The sequence below is a fragment of the Lingula anatina genome, chromosome 2, assembly GCF_051362555.1.
Source record: "Lingula anatina isolate TDL-2025a chromosome 2, LinAna3.0, whole genome shotgun sequence".
Lineage (NCBI taxonomy): Eukaryota > Metazoa > Brachiopoda > Lingulata > Lingulida > Lingulidae > Lingula > Lingula anatina.
In genome coordinates, this window is record NC_141768.1 from 18030424 (window position 1) to 18051174 (window position 20751).

Below are 20751 nucleotides of genomic sequence, written 5' to 3' on the forward strand. Positions count from 1 at the left end.
ATATTTACAAGCAAGGGTAATACAGGTTTTAAAGAAAAAAATGCCATCCACTCTGAGAATGAAGTGCTGATGGAGATAACTTAGAAGTATGTGAATCTCCTTGAGACTTCTGCTTGAAGTGAAACCAGACAGTGAATTAGTCCAGGGTATTTTATACGTGAAACCACTTCAGTATTATTGTATTCAAGTTAAAATTGGCAGCATTCTCTTGAAATACGAAATCTGTCTAGACCTCATACATTATCTTAAAGTAATAAGATGTTATAAATAATCATTATGCTGGAGATGCACAGTCCAAGCTACATTTTGACCATTTTCTTTAATTATTCTTGCAGATTTTTTTCTAAAGACTGAGTACCTGCAATAACAGGTCCAAGGGCTCTTAATTCCAATATACTCACAAATTTACCAGTTTTCTATATTCTGTTCTACTCAGCACCTGTTAATCTGTTTATCTTGTTTATCTGATTGAATTCAGCAAGAGTCCCTGCAGAGTTGGATTGATTTCAATACAGTGATAGTTTCATTGGGAATGAGCTCTATGAGTTTATTATGTGACAAAGGTGCCATTTAAGGACAGCTTTTTAGTGGATCACTCTCTTTTTCTGCTTATGAAGTAAATATTTACTGAATATGGTAAATAATGCATGGTATAGAAGCCCAACAAATATTATGTTCATGTACCTGGCAATAAGCACATGTCACATTGTGTACAAGTCAGGTTATACAATGGTTTGCCTCCTGCTATAGAATAAACATGTATGTCACTTCAGAACTTCCACTTTTTCAAATTTTTAGTTTTGAAACTGAATATAACTAGTAATTAAACTGAACAGTTTGCAGAAAATTAAATTTACAAATTCATTAAAAAATTGCAGTGAAAGGATCTCAAAAAAAAAAAGTTTTATTCTGAAAAATAATTTGAAGATAATTGCCAATTCCTCAGGATGGTTACATATATCTAAGACATTTTTTGGAGAAATATGTCTGCTTATTTTCTTACTCCACCCTGCATGCACAGCCCTTCTATGCCAGATGCTCCTATTCTATCATAATATATCTACTTAATGCACTGACCACCTTAACATCCTTCCAATTTATTGGTTTCAAATGGCACTCCAGTTCACATACTAATATACAAAGAGGTCTAAAAAATGAATACCATCTTCCCCATACAACTCTCCCCACAAAACTGAAACTATGGCAATTTTAACATACCTGTGTCTTCTCTTGATATCTTTTTTTTTCCTGAACAAAGTGAGGAAGCTCCACTCACTCACATACACCAAGGCAGCTCGGTCTATAATTCTAACCTACCCATCAGATGGGCTTCCCACTGTAGAATAAACATACAGGAAAGGCTGCTATTTCTAGATTTACCAGAGGTCAACACCATCCAGTCTTCTGAAGGTACTGGAGACCAATCAACCAACTAAGCCGCTGACATCAATATTCTAAAGATGAGCTGAACTGGTTTTTACTTCAAGGAAGCCTTAATTTCATTTTCTCAAGCAATGACCTGTTCACAATAATGAGGTCATTTCCCTCGGTATTTTTATTTTCATTATTTTTTTTTCGTTGGCCACTATGAGGAATATGGGTCAGATAGAGTTCAAGAGACTTAATACATTAAAAACCTTTTTAGTTAGGTAACACTTCCAATATTTATATTAGTGTCTGATTTTAATTTGTTTTAAGTTCTACATTGGGATAGAAGGGAATAAGGTGTTGAAATATTCAACACCATTTTGACTAGGGCCTCAAAATAATCCTTTTCTATCAAAATTCCAATTGATAGCCAAATACTAATGCCATTTTCTAATTTAAAAGATTTTTTTCTAAATCTTTTAGGGTTAACACATAAACCAGCAGAGGCTTTGAGCGTTTATGAACATCAAATGATTACAGAGTAAAGTGCCTTAAAAATTACCAATAGGCATGCATTCAGCTTTTTATCTAGAATCAAACATTTGAATTGTTTTAAATTATAATATATTGGGTGATGACTTGTAATGGCTCTTCTTTGTATAGTCCAAGCAAAATAAAGATCAAATTCTGTAAATTAAAATACACTTAAGACATCAAAAAAAAAAAAAAAATCATAAAGAAAAATTAAACACAACTTTACATATTTCTGAAGTATTCTTATATCTCATTATGTTGGGTAAGGAAATTAATGTGAGTCTCAGAGAGATTCACATACTTCCAAGTTGTCTCCATCAGCACTTAATTTAAGAAAGTTCATATTTTGTAGATATAAAACCTTCTCCCTTTTCTTTCCAGACATATGCTTACATCACAAACATAATTAAATCGCTATTACTGCTAAATAATGAATTTGTATATTGAAGCAGAAATGAGAAAGAAATGTATTAATGGCTGACTTTAACAAAATTAATAAAGCTGTTATCTTAAACTCACACACCATGCTTCAAATATAGGAACTTATCTGTTTGATGGTTGATAAGTATCAGAAAATTGTCGATGATCCCAGGAAATTTTGTTAATTGTACTAGGTCATCCCCAAACCCCTTTTTACCTATACAGGGAGGGGTAAATAGGAAGCACAGGATGCAATTTAAAATAACACTGCAGATTGAAACCATATGGAGGAGGAACCAAGAAGAGCCATTAAGATAACCATCAAATCTTTTTTCGTCTTTGTTTAAAGTAAATCAGGTAAAAAAAAAAATGCACATGGGAGATAAAAACTGCCTTTTTTCTTCAGAGTGAAAAAGAGGGGGGGGGGAATCAAATATAAAATGTAATGGCAGCCAATGAGTTTGGAATCAGTCAATATAGCACTTTACAAAGGGTGAGGCAGACAAATTCAATTTCAAAGGCGAATAAAGTGAGGCCAAGACAAACCAATCCAGACCAACCTTTTTCATAATAGGGAAAATTCCATCAAATTGAATTCAAACTATAGACATATCATAGTAGCGAAATCAGGCAATTTTCAATTTAGGTGTCTTTTTGTATAGATATATCTACAACTTAGAGCAAAATTGAGAAGTTTTTCTTGAAGTACACAGTAATTATACAGTAAATTATAACAAAAATGCTTAAAATCTTTTCCAGTTGGATACACTTAATTCAATCATAAAAGCTGTTCAATTGCAGTTTCTATTTAGATATCATTTCATAATGATCTCCTACTATGAATTCGACCTAAAAAGACTTTAATTTCACATTCCATTATCAAATCAATTCACAATCTGCCTCATCTTCTATCAAAAGCATCAAGTATACTTTATCTCCTCAGTAATTCTGCTCTTAGATATTCCCCTCAGAGCGTTTCTATTTGTGTTTACACTACAGTGAAAGCTTAATTGCATTCCATATGGAACACCTTGAGACCTAAAGTACACGATGCAGGATTTTTTTCCCTATAACCTAGCCCTCACAAACGGACCATTACAGATGCTATATATATCAGCCCTTGAACTATAAGTACAAATAAAACAAGTTCAAACATAATGCAAAAAATATTTTGATAAATAAATAAATACACAATTTTAAGTGATACTCTAAGTTTGTATTGAGAAATTTTCTAATTATTTATGGTTTCTCAAAGTATCTGTTATTGTGGTTAGTAAATATTAAAGCAGTGTATATACTGTCATGAAGCGAGACTAAATGAGGTGCTGCCACATATTGGCCAAATTTGAAACCAGGCAAGGTAAAGAAATTACTACCAAATATGCTGTATATGCCAACCAAAATGCCATCTATAATGATGATAATGCGGATTTGTAAGCAGGTTAAAAAGTAAAAAGAGCAAAATTGTTCACATTAAGTTCTCTGTCAACATTATACTCCTTAACATTAAAGCATTTTAAAAGAACCTTTGGAAAGGAAATAATCAGACCTGGGCCCTGTATCTCAAAAGCGTGATATCACATAGAGGCTATAGTGTATTACATGGGGCGAGTATGGGCGAGTTATGGAATCGAGACGCTTGCGCTCAGTCGCAATGCGCGATGCTTTTGAGATATGGGGCCCAGGTCTTAGAAAACACAGCATTTATCACTCCTTAATCAGGTTAAAGATGGAATGTTCACACAGTGTGATTAAAAACTATCCAAGGATTCACTTAAATTGATTGTATCAATCAAAAAAGATAACATTTTTATGGACCTAGAATATAGGACTGACAGTGACCAACCTCACACAAAGTTTACAAATTTAACCATCTTTTAGCAGAATCCTATAGTTAACTGATGTAAAATATCCATAATTACGGAAACTGAAACATATGCATTTTCCAATTTTAACTGAATAAAAATCAATTTTTTTTAAATTTACATATTAGTAATTTGCTTGAAGGGACCGATTTCAAATTTCAATCAAGCTTTTTTGGTACTGGACAAAAATAAAATAAACAAATAAATGAAAAGTGTTAGTGCATCCAGAATTCAATGACTCCTGTGGCAGCAGCTTGCCTGATGCATCTACATAAAATCAAATGACAAGGATGCATACCTTCCATTTCCATGCTGCTCCTAGAGCCAGAAATCTTCATACTTGGCACCTGTTTCAGTGCTGCTACAGGGACCAGCCCTTCTTGTTGAGCAGCACCCTCTGTGGACAGAGTACGAACTAAGCACCAGTCAGGTCTTTCTGAGGAGACAGATAGCACTTCCACTTGTTCTCCTTTGTGTATGGTAAGTTCTTGACTTTGAGCTGCTGAGTAGTCTTCCACTACAACAGCAACTTCACCACTCTGGAAATTGAAAAAATGACAAACTCAATGACAAGAGCTTTTGAGTTAAACATTTCACAAATGAACTGTTGACTTTGTTGTCTGGTGTCTGGCACTGATGGCAGTCCTGCGATTCAACAATGAAAAAACTATCAAAAAAAGAAAAAAAAAAGAAAAAAGAAAGAAAGAACATTAAAACTTAAATACATTCAGTTCTTCTTGGAATAAGTTGGCAGCATTACAAGCAGCATCCAATTTTAGATAAATTCATCTTCGTTGAATTCAACTGTGGTCTCAGTACAACAGGTTATACAGTGTTTCTAGGAATTAATTAAGATATCTGAGACAGAGGTATTCAACATGGATTCAGATCCCTGCCAATCTGTCTACATACACAACATACATGAGGTGAAACCTATATCTGGGGTTGAGATGACTCATACCATGGTATTTATGTATGACAACATTCTAGGTAACATACTACATACTATGAGTTGGTTCCAAGGGTATGCCTATGGTGTCTACTTCTCAGTCTATATTCTATTACATTAATCACATTAAGCATAGCTTTTTTCTGTATATCCAAAGTAACCAATAAATGAATTAAGATTTTTTAAAATTAAATAACTGAATGTGAAAATAAAAATACATGATAAATTTTTGCTCTTACAGAAATGACAGAATGTGACTTTTTACTTAATAATATATAATATCGTTATTTGGAGCAAATTACATCATAATTTAGGAAATATGCACAACATTGAATTAACAACTAAATTTCAAATTTCAAATGTTAATGCCAAGATGAAATCGCACACACACACACACACACACACACACACACACACACACACACTATCATATATGCTACCTAACATCTGGGACTTACCACCTCTAATTCTAGTTCAAATACTTCCCAAGTCATATAAATATCTTTAGCACTATGGGTTCTCTCCATGAAATAATAGCTATAAAGGTCAAAATGAGGTAGTTTTCTGTGACAATCAATATTCTCCATTGCTTAAAAATAGCCATAAGGACTAATTTGCCTGCGTTTCAGTAACACTAATATATGAACAGACAGACACACACATTTACAATAATGATAATCGAAGTTGATTAATTCAGACCAAGAACAGACTAACTGATGGCACCACAAGAAGTTGCTCAACATGGGGTTTACTAGTGTAAGTGGAATGTGGGTTAATTCGAAGGGATGTGATCATCTGATGACGTCATAGGTATACTGTACTATTTTCAGCCTATATGTGAGCCTATCTGCTGACAGGACCTGAGACTTAATAAAGATGGAAAAGTAAATTAAGTAAACCAAAGCGAAACAGACCGAATCCTGAAAGCTAAACAACACAGTCGAAGTAAAATTTTTAATCCCCATGCCTATTGAAAACTAAGCACTGTAGAGAAATTAATCTTAATATCCATTTTCCAAAAGGATTTGTTATAAAAAGTGCTGTAATATCAAGTAATCAGTTAAGTGGCTTAGACCAAAACCTTGCTATCCTGAGCACAGCATATATAAGTAGTATGTCACGATTCAGTATATTTTTGAAATCAACTTATACTTAAATATGATCATATTTCGAGGTCAACCAGGCACCAACGTACGGTGATAAAAATAATGTGCTTTTCTGCACTCTAAAGAGGAATGATGTATACTGCTTCTTCTTCTTCTTTTTTTTTTTCTTTTTTTGCTGCATCATATACCTCTCTTGATTTCTGTAGCCAGGTTCATTATTTAAATACTTAACCACAGTCACAGTGAGAAATTTTGCACTATAGATATTCACATGTTTTACTGTACCATGCCCAGCAGGAATTTATGGAAAAATAGGAGAAAAAAGTCATCACCCAACTGGCCTCTGGTTAAGGGTAACTTGTACCTGTTAATCAGTGAGGTAGAAGTTCCCCTCTGGTGTGAGCCCAAATATCGACGGATCTTGCACACTCCCAACCATCTTACCCACCATAACTGATGGCTGAATCAAGGTGGATTCTAGGAGCAGCTTTGGCATGAAGCTAAGACTGGGTTCCCATACTTATATCGATCCATCTGGATAGACCTAACTCCCTGAGGGTTCACACTAAATTGCTATCAGCTCAAGAGGCTTAAATGTCTGTCATGCCTACCCAAATCAGCTAGGGGTACGGATAATTACCCCCTAACAGTTTTACTAAAGCGTGACAGACATTTAAGCCAGTTAGTTTGATAGCAATTTAGTGAGACTCGCCAGGGAGATAGACAGATCCAAATATCTGTGGAAATGGTCCTTAACTATAATACTGACACCATTCCTCATCCACCCTTAATAATTATGACAAACCCATTATTGCCCTACCTCTTCTTACCCAACTCCTCTTTCTTCCACCCTCCTACCTTCAACATGCATCCAAACTTCACGTTTTGATTGTTCTCATATCCACTACCATCTTTTTCAATTCTTACCATTCTACTTGCACATGCACTATAATATTTCTATAAGTCAATTGCGTGAAACAAAAATACCCTTATACTAGTTATAGTGTGTCTGGCTTATTACATATACAGTTTGACAAGAAGTTGCTCAGGTTAATAATTACATTGTTGAAATAATAACAGCCTTGCCAAAGTGGCAGCAAAGAAAATGATGCAGCATCTTCAGTGCAGAAAATAAAAAACCTTAGAAACATGCTCCCAGTGCCTTGGTTAAGATCAGATACATAATTGTACTATACTCAAAATAGATAGGCTTAAAATAACCTCCTGCCTCTGAGGGATAGACATAAGCTGTCTATATCATATATAAGGTCACTAGCGAGAGTATGGATAGACACAATATACATAATATAAACTAATAAATAAAACCCTGATTCCTTCATCAATTACCATTTTTTAAATATTTTGCCTTTCATTTTTTTTTATATTTTGCCTTTAAAGTAATTGGTTATTCACAGGTCAAGTGGTGCCCTGAAAAGGTAAGCTATAACATCTCACTTCTAAATCAAACAAGTGGCACTTTTTGTAAAATACAACACTTTCCATACCATACCTTTTCCTCTTTTTCTGTATCATCTCCAAGACCAAGGCCCCTTCCAAGTGGGACTTGCATTAACTTAACAATATAGATCCCCAAGTATCCCAATGCTCCTGCCATGTCGACCAACTTAACACTGACGTTTGCTGCACTATTTGCACTGTTCTCCACTTTATTTTCTATCCCTGGATGTCAATAGCTTAATGCAGCACTTTTACACCAGTATAAATCACGCAGAATCATCGCATTATGTAGTTTTCATCATGCCTCATCAGGGGTGAATCATGGTTATTTTCCAGTTAGTTTCTATCAGTTGAGTCTATCTGTAGGTAATTCTAGTGTTACCATTGACTGACTGCTACATATATATTCAATCAAGAACAGATTGAGATACATCAGCATAAACCACTGCTGTTGTTGCAGAATGTCTGACAACGTTCGAATTTAGTGGACTGTGATGATCTAATTGACACGTGAATAGTGGGAGTTAAGCAATCAATTAACTGCCTCTTAACAACCGGGGGTTCCCAGGTAAACCAAAGTTTCCAGTGCATGCTTTAATAAGGCATCTTCTAAGTGAGCATCCCATCAACACATTAACAAAATCCACCACTTATTTTCTCAAAACAAATAGCAGACACTAAAACAAGAGAAAATACCCGCAACCTTGACCACAAAAAGATAAACCTGGATCTCCAGCTGTTTTTTTTCCTAGGTTTGACCTCAGCTTGCTACCTGCATAATATGCACAGGTGCAGAAAAATATGCACTATCTAATCTGAAGATAACAGGCTGTATTGTTCTACAGAATCTCTGGCCAACTGTCCCAAGTTGCTTTTCCCACTGCTGTTAGGTGGTTTGTAAGGTGTGCTTTCCACGAGCCTTGGAGACAATACTGTACAAAGAGAAAGTAGTCTGGCATAAGTAACTAAACTGCTGCACTGAAGAGACAAATGCACTTTTAGCAGTTACTGATCTTTAGATGTCTATCAAAACTGTTCAGAATCAGTTTCTTATTGTTCAGAAATTCCTCTGCAGCTATTGTTTGAGCACAAAAAAAAAGCATCTGTCGGGAAAACTCACAGTTCTGCTGGCTGCCAATGCAGACAATGCAATTTTGTTCTAAAACAAAGCATCTAATGGCAATCACTTCTGTAGATTGCAATCAAAATTATTCATTTTTATGCCATCCAAAATTGGTGGTTTCTACAGAAGTTACCCTGCTTTAACCAGTGCTCTAATTGCCAGATAAACCATCAGTGTTCACCGCCTAGTCCCCATGCAGGCAATGCATTCTTAGAAACCAGCTCTAATACTGCTGCTATTCTCCATCTGTCAACGCCCAGCTCTGTGCTCAGGTGGAGAAAATCATTTATTATGACTAGGATCCACAACAGCTCTGTCACCTGGTGTACTCTAATTTCTCTATGTAGAATTCATGTTGTTCATACAAAAGACAAAATATTCTTAGAGCATCTTGGCAACGAAACCATTTCAACTGCGTCAATCAGATCAACCACCTGAGGTCTAACTATGGGGGGAGGGGAAAGGGGGGCATCTCAAAAATACCACCTTCACATAACTTGAACATTATAGATCAGGTCAAATCCGTTATGCTGCCTTTCCCCACTGAAGCATTGACTACCTGCTCTTGTGTGCTTTAATTACCATCCCAGTGGGATTTCTATATGCTATATCTATTTACAATAGACTTCTGACCAACAATACTAAAAGTCAGTCATATTAAAGATTTTTCCTACATCAGTATGCACAGGTCTAAGCAAGCACATTCTGCACGGCATAATTAACCTGATATATCCAAGGTTACCATGGCAACAAACCAAAAAAGGAAATTGGCCTGGGAGATTATCAATAATAGACTCCATAATCCATCTGCAATAATCACCATGCAGAGACCAGGGTAGTTGATAGGTTGACATACATAAGGTTTTCAGCTTTCTTGAAAATTGTGTTACAAAAGGGGCTGGATTTACCTAAGAATTATCCCAACTGATGCAATGCACTGCTTGCAAGACAATTGGGTTCTCTGAGTAATCTACCTCTCTTTCTATGTCAATTTTTGACTAAAATAAAACCTGTCCTGAATGTGCCTTCACTGCTTTTTTTTAGGCCCACTTGAAAAAAACTCCACAGAAGCATTTTCAGAGGCCAGTTCTGCAATGGTTGACCCAAATTTTATGCATCTAAACACTACTCCACAAACAATCAAAAATATTGCCACTTCTGAAATGCTAATTACTGGCAATGTTCAGTGAAGAACCTTGATGGTCCATGCACACCTAATGCATTCAACCTTCTTATCATTATAATATCAGTTGGTAAGTATCTGCTCTGCTTCAATTAAACCTTTCAGGTCACATATGCATTTACTGTTCTAACCTCACCTACAATGATCTGCATGTAAAAATTATTGGCCAAGGCTGGTACACCTGTTCTTAGAAAGTACAGAACAGTATAACCGGTGTTAAGTGTCTTACATTAGGTGTCAGAAATAATCGACAATAAAGACAACAAAAGGCATTAGAGAGGTGACTGAGGATGATTTCCAGAAATGTGATAAATTCTGAGAAACCAAGAGTAATATTAGTTCAATGAGATATGAAGACACATGACAATGGCCATGATTAACTTCATTTTAACAAAGCAGCATTCTCAAACCAGTCACATGTTCAGGGTATGTGTAATATCAAGGGGTTATTCTCATTTTTAAAAAAGAAATGAGTGCTATTATTATTATTATTATTATTATTATTATTATCATTTTCGCCCAGAAGAAATGCCAATATTAAGAAAAAAAAAGTAATCCAAAACAGGACACAGTGTTTGTACTTCTAAGAATATAATTCAATTCATAGCTGAACTTTTCCAAAACAGCAGAATATGGATACTTGGCGAGTCTTCCAATTGATGAACACAATGTTTATTCTTGACTAAAATCAACACATTTGCTGTGGGAAATAAATCTTTACTGTTCTACACATCACCTGTTTGATATATATTGCATAAAGCACATCGACAGGACACCAAGAAATTTTCTTCATTGATCTATTTGCACTTAAAGACACTAGAAACTTGGCCACATATCTTATTCTCCACAATTAAATTAGCCAAGGTGCATATCTATAATTAATGCATATCCGTAATTAATGTTAAAGATAAAAATGCAAAATATGTTTGTATTCTCCAAAATGTATACAGTTCAGTAATGGTGGGTAAACAGTATACAAAATTTATATTTCATAATAGATTATAAGTGCTTATGTCTACATGAAATCATGTAATAATAATTTTGTTGACGTAATATAAAACAAATATTTTATGACCTAAAGTGATCCAAAAATCATTGCACTGGTCACATCAATACAAAAACCCTGTGATAAAAGGAAGGTTTTCTTTCAACCAAACTGTATCCAGGAAAATGCTACTTAAGGGTGATACTACTTATCTTTATTACATATAATGGTTATATGGCAGTCCAGAGTCATTATATTGTTTCCTGCTGCCTCCTTTTTGTACATATACTTGTAGCTATACCTTTTCACCAGTACATACTACATTCATTTTTGTTAAATTTATTATAAATGCTACATGTGGCTGGTAACAGCTGCCACCTAGTGAAGTATTTTTCTTCTATGTTTCATATGTACCACAATTTCAGGTAGATTAGGTATTATGGAATGCCATAAAGCTTGGTCCTTAATTCATTTCATAAAGAAATGAAAAAAGGAATTCTTATCATACTAAAATATTGGCAACATATCCATACAGTGGGTGAGGGGAATAAAACTAATTGCATTTTTTTGCAGAATTTTTCCTAAAGTGAACACATTATTGTTATAGTTTTTTGATGATAAAGTTTATTAAGCAAATGAATAAGTCACATCTGGTAAAAAATATCTTATCCTGAAAAATAGACAACTCTTATTTGATAAACACTAAGTATCCACCAAAAGCTGTGAATGTAGATAAGGTAAAGAATCCTTATTCTATGATGCCCACAAAAATGGATAAACCACAAAAACCTTTCCTTCCAGTTCCCATAAAAGGTTACAAACCACCACAATATACCCTGGACGATAAAACTCTCTAAAACAAGTGGCAAAAAACTATAATAACCATGATTTAAACCTCAGACTTTTGCTGCCTTTTCATGAAGTTTACAGCACCAACTACAAGCTCTTAGGGCCCATTCCCAACAAACTAATCTTTCTACGAAGATCGATCCAACTCTGCAGGAACTCTAGCTGAATGCAATCAGATTAAGAGATTAGGACGCCTCCTCTTGTTTCCAAGGTACTCTTATAATCACCAGCTTTTCTGTATTCTACTTACAGCCAACCTACTGACTTATCACTTACATTGGTTTTATTTGTAAAATCCAACATACTGCCTATGAAATTCATTTCAACTTATAACCTGTCATCTTACATGATATTTGAAGTGTTAAAGGGCAATTAAGAAAAATGCGGATAATTAATTTTACCCCATGGCTGTTCACTATGTTAATAAAGTGTCAAAACACACACAAACACAAACACACACACATACACACACACACAGGTGCATGCACATGCATGCGCACACACACACGTCTGTATTTCTATGATGTTGGTACCTTAATCTTCATACAAACAGGAGCCAGAGGGTTCCAGCTATCATTCCTATGCTCAACTCAGCATATAATAATTCAGCTAAACATTATTCAGTTTGCTGTATATTACACACATAAAAAAGTTCTTCTTTTCATCACTTCATCATTGACAGGGTTGAAAATACTAACTGGAAAAAAAAAGAAAATGTCTCTAAGTAACACCAAGTTATCTCTTTTGTCTTATCTAAATATAGCTTCTGACATTACAGGAACAAATTTCAAAACATACACCTACTTATCTGAACTAAATAAAGTCATTCTCAAGTTTTTCTTTTACTCCATTTGGTCTCTTCTGAGATGTGTTTTACTCCATCTGGTCTCCTCTGAGATAAGTCTTCATCACTGGTCTTGACAAAGTTCTTTACAGAAATTTTATCTAAAACTTTCCCCAGAATGCTGAACGAAAATCTGTTACACATCCATCACGACCTACTCTTCCATCATCACAGCAATTCCTCGCAAAGAATTTTGCCGTGGCAATCCTTTAGAGAATGGGGATCAAAACCTTTCCAAAATGAATCCGAATTCCATGCAATTCCACGTCCCAACAAGACCATATAGTTTACTATCCCCGCTGATCAAATATCCAATTTGGAAAAGGCACTTGCAGAAAACAACTTACACAAACACAGGCTTCTCAGCTACCTGTAGAGGTGGCTGTTCTCCTGCCTCCAGGATTCTGGTTAATTTTGCTTTTTTGCCAATTTGGCTTCAGTAACGTAATAGATAGTTTCTGCTTTACTCAACTGACACATGTCTCTACAGGCTGTAGCCCACCAGTCACAGCTCTCATTAGAATCTGGCCCCTTTCCCTGGCTTGCTACTTCAATTGCGCGAAAGAAACTGTTATGAGCAACCATCGTTAAAATGACACTATTCAGATAAAAAGATAGTAATATAAATAGTTCTTAAGCTCTCTTCTATAATATTCCAAGTGCAGAAAAACTTTTCTTTTGTCATCAATTAATATTATAATAAATCATTGCATGATACAAAATTAACAGAAATTAACTGAAAAAAATATTTCATTGAAAGTTTCTTGAAATTCAATCATCAACAAACCTTAACAAACTTTCCTTCGAACAAAGGACAATGATTAAACAAAACACACACAACTTTTCTAATATAAGGGAAGACAGTTCTTTATCTCCTATTCATGAGGCAAACTGATGCCATCATCACATTTTGGTTTAAAAATCCCAAGGTTTCTGAATACACCTTTAAAATTACAGTACCATCCATATCTCCAAGTTCAATTTGACCAAAAGCCTTATGTTTCTCACTGCCCCAGCTGCATTGTATAGCATTATGTACCAGCTGGCTCTAAATAGTGGAACTTCGTCCACCTGGGTTACTTTGATGATGCTGTTGACTTATAGTCTTTATCTAAAATTTCACATAAGCAGGCTGCCTGTAATACCTTAAAAGAGCTTAAATCTAAACAACCAGTTGGGGAAATCACAAAAATTAATGTGAAATATCACCTCATATCGATGAATAGCATAAGAAGCAATGTTTGATTATTCTGAATATCTTAATCGTTTAAGCTTATTGATTAACTCATTTTCAGGAAAAGGTCCAAACAAGAGCTGCAAGTTTTTTTTTTTTTTAATTCACATTAAAAATCATAACTCATGACAAAAATATCATTATTTTTGCTAACATCTTAAGTATTACCATATGGCATTTACAGAAAATTTATTCCGGGCAATTTCTCCCAGACTGCGCTAGGCTGGATGTAAATGCCAGTGCATTAGTGATCCTCCACATCTCATCACACTAAAGCATTTTTAGCTTTTGGTTTCAACAACTCACTCAGCATTGAGCTTCCTGGTTGTGTTAAAAGGTCTTGTACACTGACGAAAATAAAACCAGACTAGGCTAGGGTTACATAATGTCACAGGACAACCAAATCACTGTACCTTTTATCTGAGGTTCTAAACTACTAAAACACAAACTGAATTCATTTAATTTGCCATTTTAAAGTTAAATTCTTTAATATAGTTAATCCTAGACTGTGACCAATGGGGTCATTTGTGAGCACAGTGCAATGATTGGTATACTTATTCAATTGTTTGGCAATGTCATTCAGTCCTAAACCAGTTTTGGTTTAATTCATCATCTGAATGTATCAAACCCATACTTTGTCAGTAATCTCATTGCTGTTGTGCTTAAAGTTTTTACCTCCAATACTTCAAGAATAAAGTAATTTTTTCTTCAGTCAACAGCTAAATACTGAAATTGATTACCTCCCATATTTCTGACTGTGACTCCAGTACTTCAGTATGTAAACCTGACATTTTCGGAAAATGAAAAAAAAAAAAAAAAACTTGAATCTTCCATCTTTATTATCTTATATCTCATGTAAATGCACTAAGCCTCACTTTTTCATCCCACTGGGTTCCAAAATAGTACACTGTTTATTTTGTACTTACGCCAAGGTAACCACTGTGTTTTCAATTTTCAGATGTAAGGGCAATGGTTCAAGAGAGATGTAACATAAGACCACATTTCACATGTTATTTACCAAATATTCCTGCATACTTAAAATGCCATTTATGATTTACCACACTAAAATACCTTCATCTGAAAAATGATATTAATTATAATAGGTGCATATGATTGATAAAGCATATGTTGGTTGATTCAACGCGTGGAATTCTACAAAATTCGTGGAAAAACCACTGTGTACCTTACATATCTAAAACAATTTTTTTTTTTGTCTTCTTTAATCTTTAAACCCTATAACCTTAAAATAATTTTTTTTTAATTAGAAAAACATACATCATTCATAATTTTTTCTTTGGCAATCACTGCAAATGCTAATGGAACATGTCGCACAAAAAACTAGAATAATTCACAAATCGGTCTTTATGAGGCACTGCATTGATAGACCAAATTCTACAACCTGAAGATTCTAAAATACATAGCCATGCAAAGAAAATGTTCACAAGACTGTGAGAAAAAATACAAAAGGAAGGAATGAGATTATATCAGTCAAGTCCACAGGATGCTTTCTGAAAACCAAAATGATTTTGTTTACCTACAGGAAGCTCAGCACTTTATCGATCTTGACAAGAAAAGAGCAATTCAAGTTGAGGGGATCTAAGGACAGCTTCATTGTCTTCCTCCAGCCCCACTCCTCAAAATACAGGTTTATCATAGACAAGTTTTGGTACTACTTTGCAACAACAACACAAAAAAAACTCCCATTTTGTAATCTGCTGAGTCTACATACCAACTGCAGCTTATCTACCTTATGCCTAAACCATATGATGCCGAAGGGCAAATTCCCCAATTTCTAACTCCAGTAGATGTATTTTCCTATTTCTAGGTGTATCTTATTAGATTTCCAAAAGATACTATTCTTGTGGAAGTTGCTTGCAAGAAAATTGGTTGCTGAATTGTGATTTTCCTCATCTCTAAACTTTACAATACCTGACAGGCAAATTCTCCAGTTTACCTCAGCAGCAGGTTTGTGTTCCAATTTCTTGGTGTATCCTCATGATTTCAAAATGAATCTTGTAACAGCTGCTCAACACTGCAGACATTTGTTTGCCTAATCACTATTTTTCTTATTTCCAAACTATCCAACCCTGACAGGCAAATTACCAATTTCTTGCTACCATTTGCTGTTGCAGAAGTTTGCATCCCAATTTATAGATATATCTTTTAGTCTTTTCAAAAGGATATCGTGCTTGCAGCAGATTTTTACCTATGAAGGCATTTGTTTGCCAAAATATGTACACCTTTCCAGTTTCTAATCCACAGAATTCTAAAAAAAGCAAACTATCAGCTTTTTTGCTAATGCAGACTGAAGGAATTACGCCCTTTCCCTTTTCATCATTGAAAAAAAACTCATCAACTACCTGACGTCTGCTCTCATTCAATACCCATTTGAAAAGTGTAAACCTTTTACCCAATGTGAAGAAAGCTTCCTTAAGGCTAAAAAAAAATTCCAAAGAACAACACCCGCTCAAAAATGAAAACTTACATCTTGGACTTGCACATTCTTTTCCAGCCAGCAATCACCTACAGAGTTTCATTCCAGCTGAAGATAATCTTGTTTTCCTAGATACCCCTGTAAATACCAAATCTCTAGGCTGACGGTCAATCAAAAAAAGGATAACAAGACAATATTGCCTTTTAAGACAACTGGAACGCAGAGTAGCAATTACCATTTAAAATTAAATGTGTCCATCCGCTTGTTCACCAACCTCAATCTGCAGCTTGACAGGAGTGGATTACAGGAACCAATACTCCAGTTGAGATGAAATCTGGGCCCACACCTTCAAAGGTCCCAGCTGAGACTAGTCATGGTAAATTTACACAAGGCAAGAGGCTTTACCCAGGTGTGATTCAGGACCAAACCATGAGCAGACCAAATGGAACAAGTTGACTACATAACTCATTACAATGCACAATGGCTGGATTGTATGAATGGAAACCAAGAACGTGTAAGGAGTGATCCAATTTTAGTGTATCACAACCCTGCCTTGTGATATACTCTCCTCACTGACAGGTTTTAGTACACCATGGGTGAATCACATACACAAGGCCCCAGATCTGTGTAAACAAGAGCTAGACATACAGGCTATACAACTGACATGGTACAGTTCAATTCACTCAGCAGTCAAAGAAACCTGTACTTTACTGGTATTTACTAAGGTGTAAACTGTATTTTGTAAGAAACAAAACAGGATTTTTTAGTTTCTACTTATCTTATGATGAAATATGTTTCTGTTCAGCAAAACTAGGTAATAACAAATAGGCAATGGAATAAAAACAAAGATACTAGTATTATAAATAATGCTGGCATCCATGATACTGTAGTACGCAAACAGCAGAAACAATGACTGATCTCAAAAGTGTCAGAACTATATCAATAAATGACTGTCTCAATAGGGTTAATAATAAGGCCTCTCTTCAAAATCCCCCCTCCCCCAAAAATAATAGAATAAAATAAATAGCAATGCTTCATATTCACCTGTAATTTAACAATCTCTCTCTCTCTCTCTCTCTCTCTCTCTCTCTGTCTTTTAATGCTCGAGTTCCAACCATCCACAAACCCACTACAAAGCTACCCATTTGGCATTTCTGCCTCAGTCTAATCTAAATTGCTCTGCTAACTAAGCTTTCAGACAAGCCAAGGTTCATATCAATCAGTCTACACATTAATACTAAATGTGAACTGTAGGTTTATTTGCTAGATCACCAGCATAAATAGCTTCTCCTCCTAGTTCATCTGCCTTCTCCTCCTTTTAATGCTTTTAAAATGTATGATACATGAAATTGGACAGTCAATCAGACTGAGTTCACACTAGGACCAACATGGTCCAGAATCAGATTAAATGATTTGACTAGATTTGACCAGGTTATATCAAATCCACCTCTGCAACTCAAAATCATTGGAAATCCCACATTGTCAGTGAGCCATATGGTGACAACATGGAGACATCTAGTCTTTATCTGGTCAAGGTTTTTTGTAATGTGATAATCATTTTTTATATAAAACAAATGTAACAACACAGATAACAATACAATGAAGCAAACAGACATGTATAACAGACATAAAGCCACATGGGAAAAAATTGCATCAAGTTAGCATAATTTAAATAAAAGAAAGATGATCAGACATTTACTAACAAGTACAAATATCAAAATGTCAAGTCTTAATTTGTAGAATTTTAAAAAAACATACAAGAAGACACATAGGTATAAAGAAAATTCAGAAAATTTAGTGAAAAACCTTAATCGATTCCATTAACAGTTGCAAAGAAATTTCCCAATTCCTCCGAGCAATTTTTAATGAAATGCTTATTACCTTATTTCCTCCGCTACTGCTACTGTTACTGCTCACTGTTGTGGCATTGGAGTTCACAGATATCAGAGAACCTCTCTCATGCTGTTCAAAGCTCATATCATCCAGGGAACTCTCATCCAGGTCCCTGAAATTGAAAATAAAACAATAAAACCAATAACCGTCGCATCAATACCCATGCCAATAATCATATGACTGTCCCTGGGAACTGAAATGCTAATAATAATGCAGGATAAGCTCTTTAGCGGTGAGTGGGAAAGTCAAATGGCTTTGTGCTGTTCACCTTGGCATAGCGGCTGATTTGATAGAGCATTGAGCTGAAGTCTATAACGTTTAGAGATTGCTGTTTAGAAACTGTATTCCATGTCCATAAACGAACTGCCATGAACCAGAAAAAGTTGAAATGATGTTACTGGTTGAAGTGATAGCACAAGGTCCCCACCTGGCCTCAGACCTATTTCAGAGCCAGTGTTCCCCTGTTCATCACATCCTATCTGAGATTTTTCTGCCAAATTTAATTTTCCCTAGTGAAAACCACAATTTGTTCTACTCACAAATCATTACCCTACCTATCTCTGCCCTTGGATTTGATTGTTACATACCATTTCTAATTAAACAATGAAGTTCTAAATGCCTGGCCAGACAAAGAGACGGCCATAGACTTCATGACATTTCAAAAGGAAATATCAACATCAGGTACTTTTTATTTGGAGGATTTATGTTTTCGAAGGTCTGAATTGGAAAAGAGAAGTAGCTTTGCAGAAAAATAAGACATAAGAATATGACTTGGGGCCAATTTTAAAATGTGTAAAGTATACCAATCTTGTGTGTCATTAACACCATTTCAGGTAAAACTCGGGCTAGTTGTGAACATGGATATTTAAGTTCTATTGCTCAAAACTTGCACCAACAAGTCATATTTTCACCAATAAGTGCACTTCAACCCAGTTAAAATAAATGACTAATATTTTTGTTATTTTCAGCATTTCTCATTGATAAAGATAAGAGCTGATTTGATCCTGATTTCTTAAAACTAGCTGGTCTAAAATGAAATACATGTCAGAGTGAGCCAATGAGCGCATTCACAACAGCAGACTAAGACCGCATTCACATCGAGTTGAGCCATGGATCTACAAAGCCACGAACTAAATATGCCTCCCCATGTGTCATCCCAATGGAGCTGAGATTTAATGACTGTAACCCCGAAGGGACGACGCATGGGGAGGCGTGTGAGAGGCAGAGAGACTATTAAAAGATTAGGCGGTTTTCCTTTCATGTACATCCGCCATATTTAGTTTGTGGCTTTGTAGAGCCATGGCTAAACTCGATGTGAATGCGGTCTAACAGTTCTGTGGATCAAATATGGCAACCCACTAAAAAGCTTGACGCTTAATTCCCGATTAGACATTAAAGAGATTTCCTGCAGGGATTATGCAACAAGCATGCAAGTGGGCCGGCCATATTTAAAGGGATAATAACTCTTCGTTTTGGCCAAAAAATGAATTTTCCTGGAGTAAACGACAATAGAGTCTTTTCCACGGTCACGTGACTTCCGCTAAATTATCCGTGGGAACGCGAGATTTTGCGGGATTTGAAGTTTCAGGGGGAAAGTGTGGAGTGTACACGACGGACGCCATATCGAGGAGTGCTCATTTCAATCTGAATTTTCAAAGTTTCGTAACATGTTAACACCTGATTTTTTTCGAAAACATATTCATGGGAGCAGTTGGAATAGAAATTTAGCAGAAGTACCTGATGACTTTTCAATGAAAGAACTAAAAACGTACCTCATCGACAGCAAAGACAGGACATTCGGTACTTTTGTAGTATACCCCCCCACCCTGTAACTTCCTGAAACTTTCATTTTTCAAACATTTTTTTACAGTGTCTTTTGCACCTATGTCAAAGCTGTTGAAATAAAATGTTTTTGTAATTACCTGTGGTCTTTTTATTAGTTTTAATCACGTTTAATCCACCCCATTGAAATACAATGTGAAAATTTACAATGTAACCGCAGCTTGCTGCGTTTTCGTTGGCTAACTCTACCTTATTTTATGTGAACATAGGATTGATACATTGTATACTTGGATTTCCTCTGTGAAATTATTATGAGCTACTTGTTCACATAAAATTACCTTAGGGTTAGCCAATGAAAATGCGGCAAGTTATTGACTGCGAGTGTAAATTGAAGATTCTAACTTTGTATTTCAATGGGCTGGATTAAACGTGATTAACACTAATAAAAAGTCCACAGGTAATTACAAAAGCATTTTATTTCAACAGCTTTGACATAGATAAACAATAAAATGTAAAAAACTGTTTGAAAAGTGAAAGTTACAGAAAGTTACAGGGTGGGGGGGGGGTATACTACAAAAGTACCGAAGGCTCCTTCTACTCTTTCCCCCCGAGAAACAGTCCCGCACAAAATGGCGCGAACTGCGCATGCTCACGATTTCGTGGAAAAGTCTCTATTTTCCTATGCTTACCAATGGTTAATGAATCCATTTTTACATTCATACAA

The 20751-nt window shown here is 35.4% G+C and overlaps 1 protein-coding gene across 13 annotated transcripts in view; it reads right to left on the bottom strand.

Annotated features, from left to right (window-relative positions):
• The window catches only part of LOC106171051 (kalirin), a 141928-nt gene that overhangs the window by 50277 nt on the left and 70900 nt on the right, over positions 1-20751 (bottom strand). For all 13 annotated transcript variants that reach the window (XM_087005447.1, XM_087005453.1, XM_087005452.1 and 10 more), the window contains 2 exons: positions 18234-18357; positions 4486-4726 (listed from right to left, as the gene is read on the bottom strand). In XM_087005447.1, coding sequence (XP_086861573.1) covers positions 4486-4726; positions 18234-18357 — 365 coding nt within the window. The remainder of the gene's footprint in view (positions 1-4485; positions 4727-18233; positions 18358-20751) is intronic.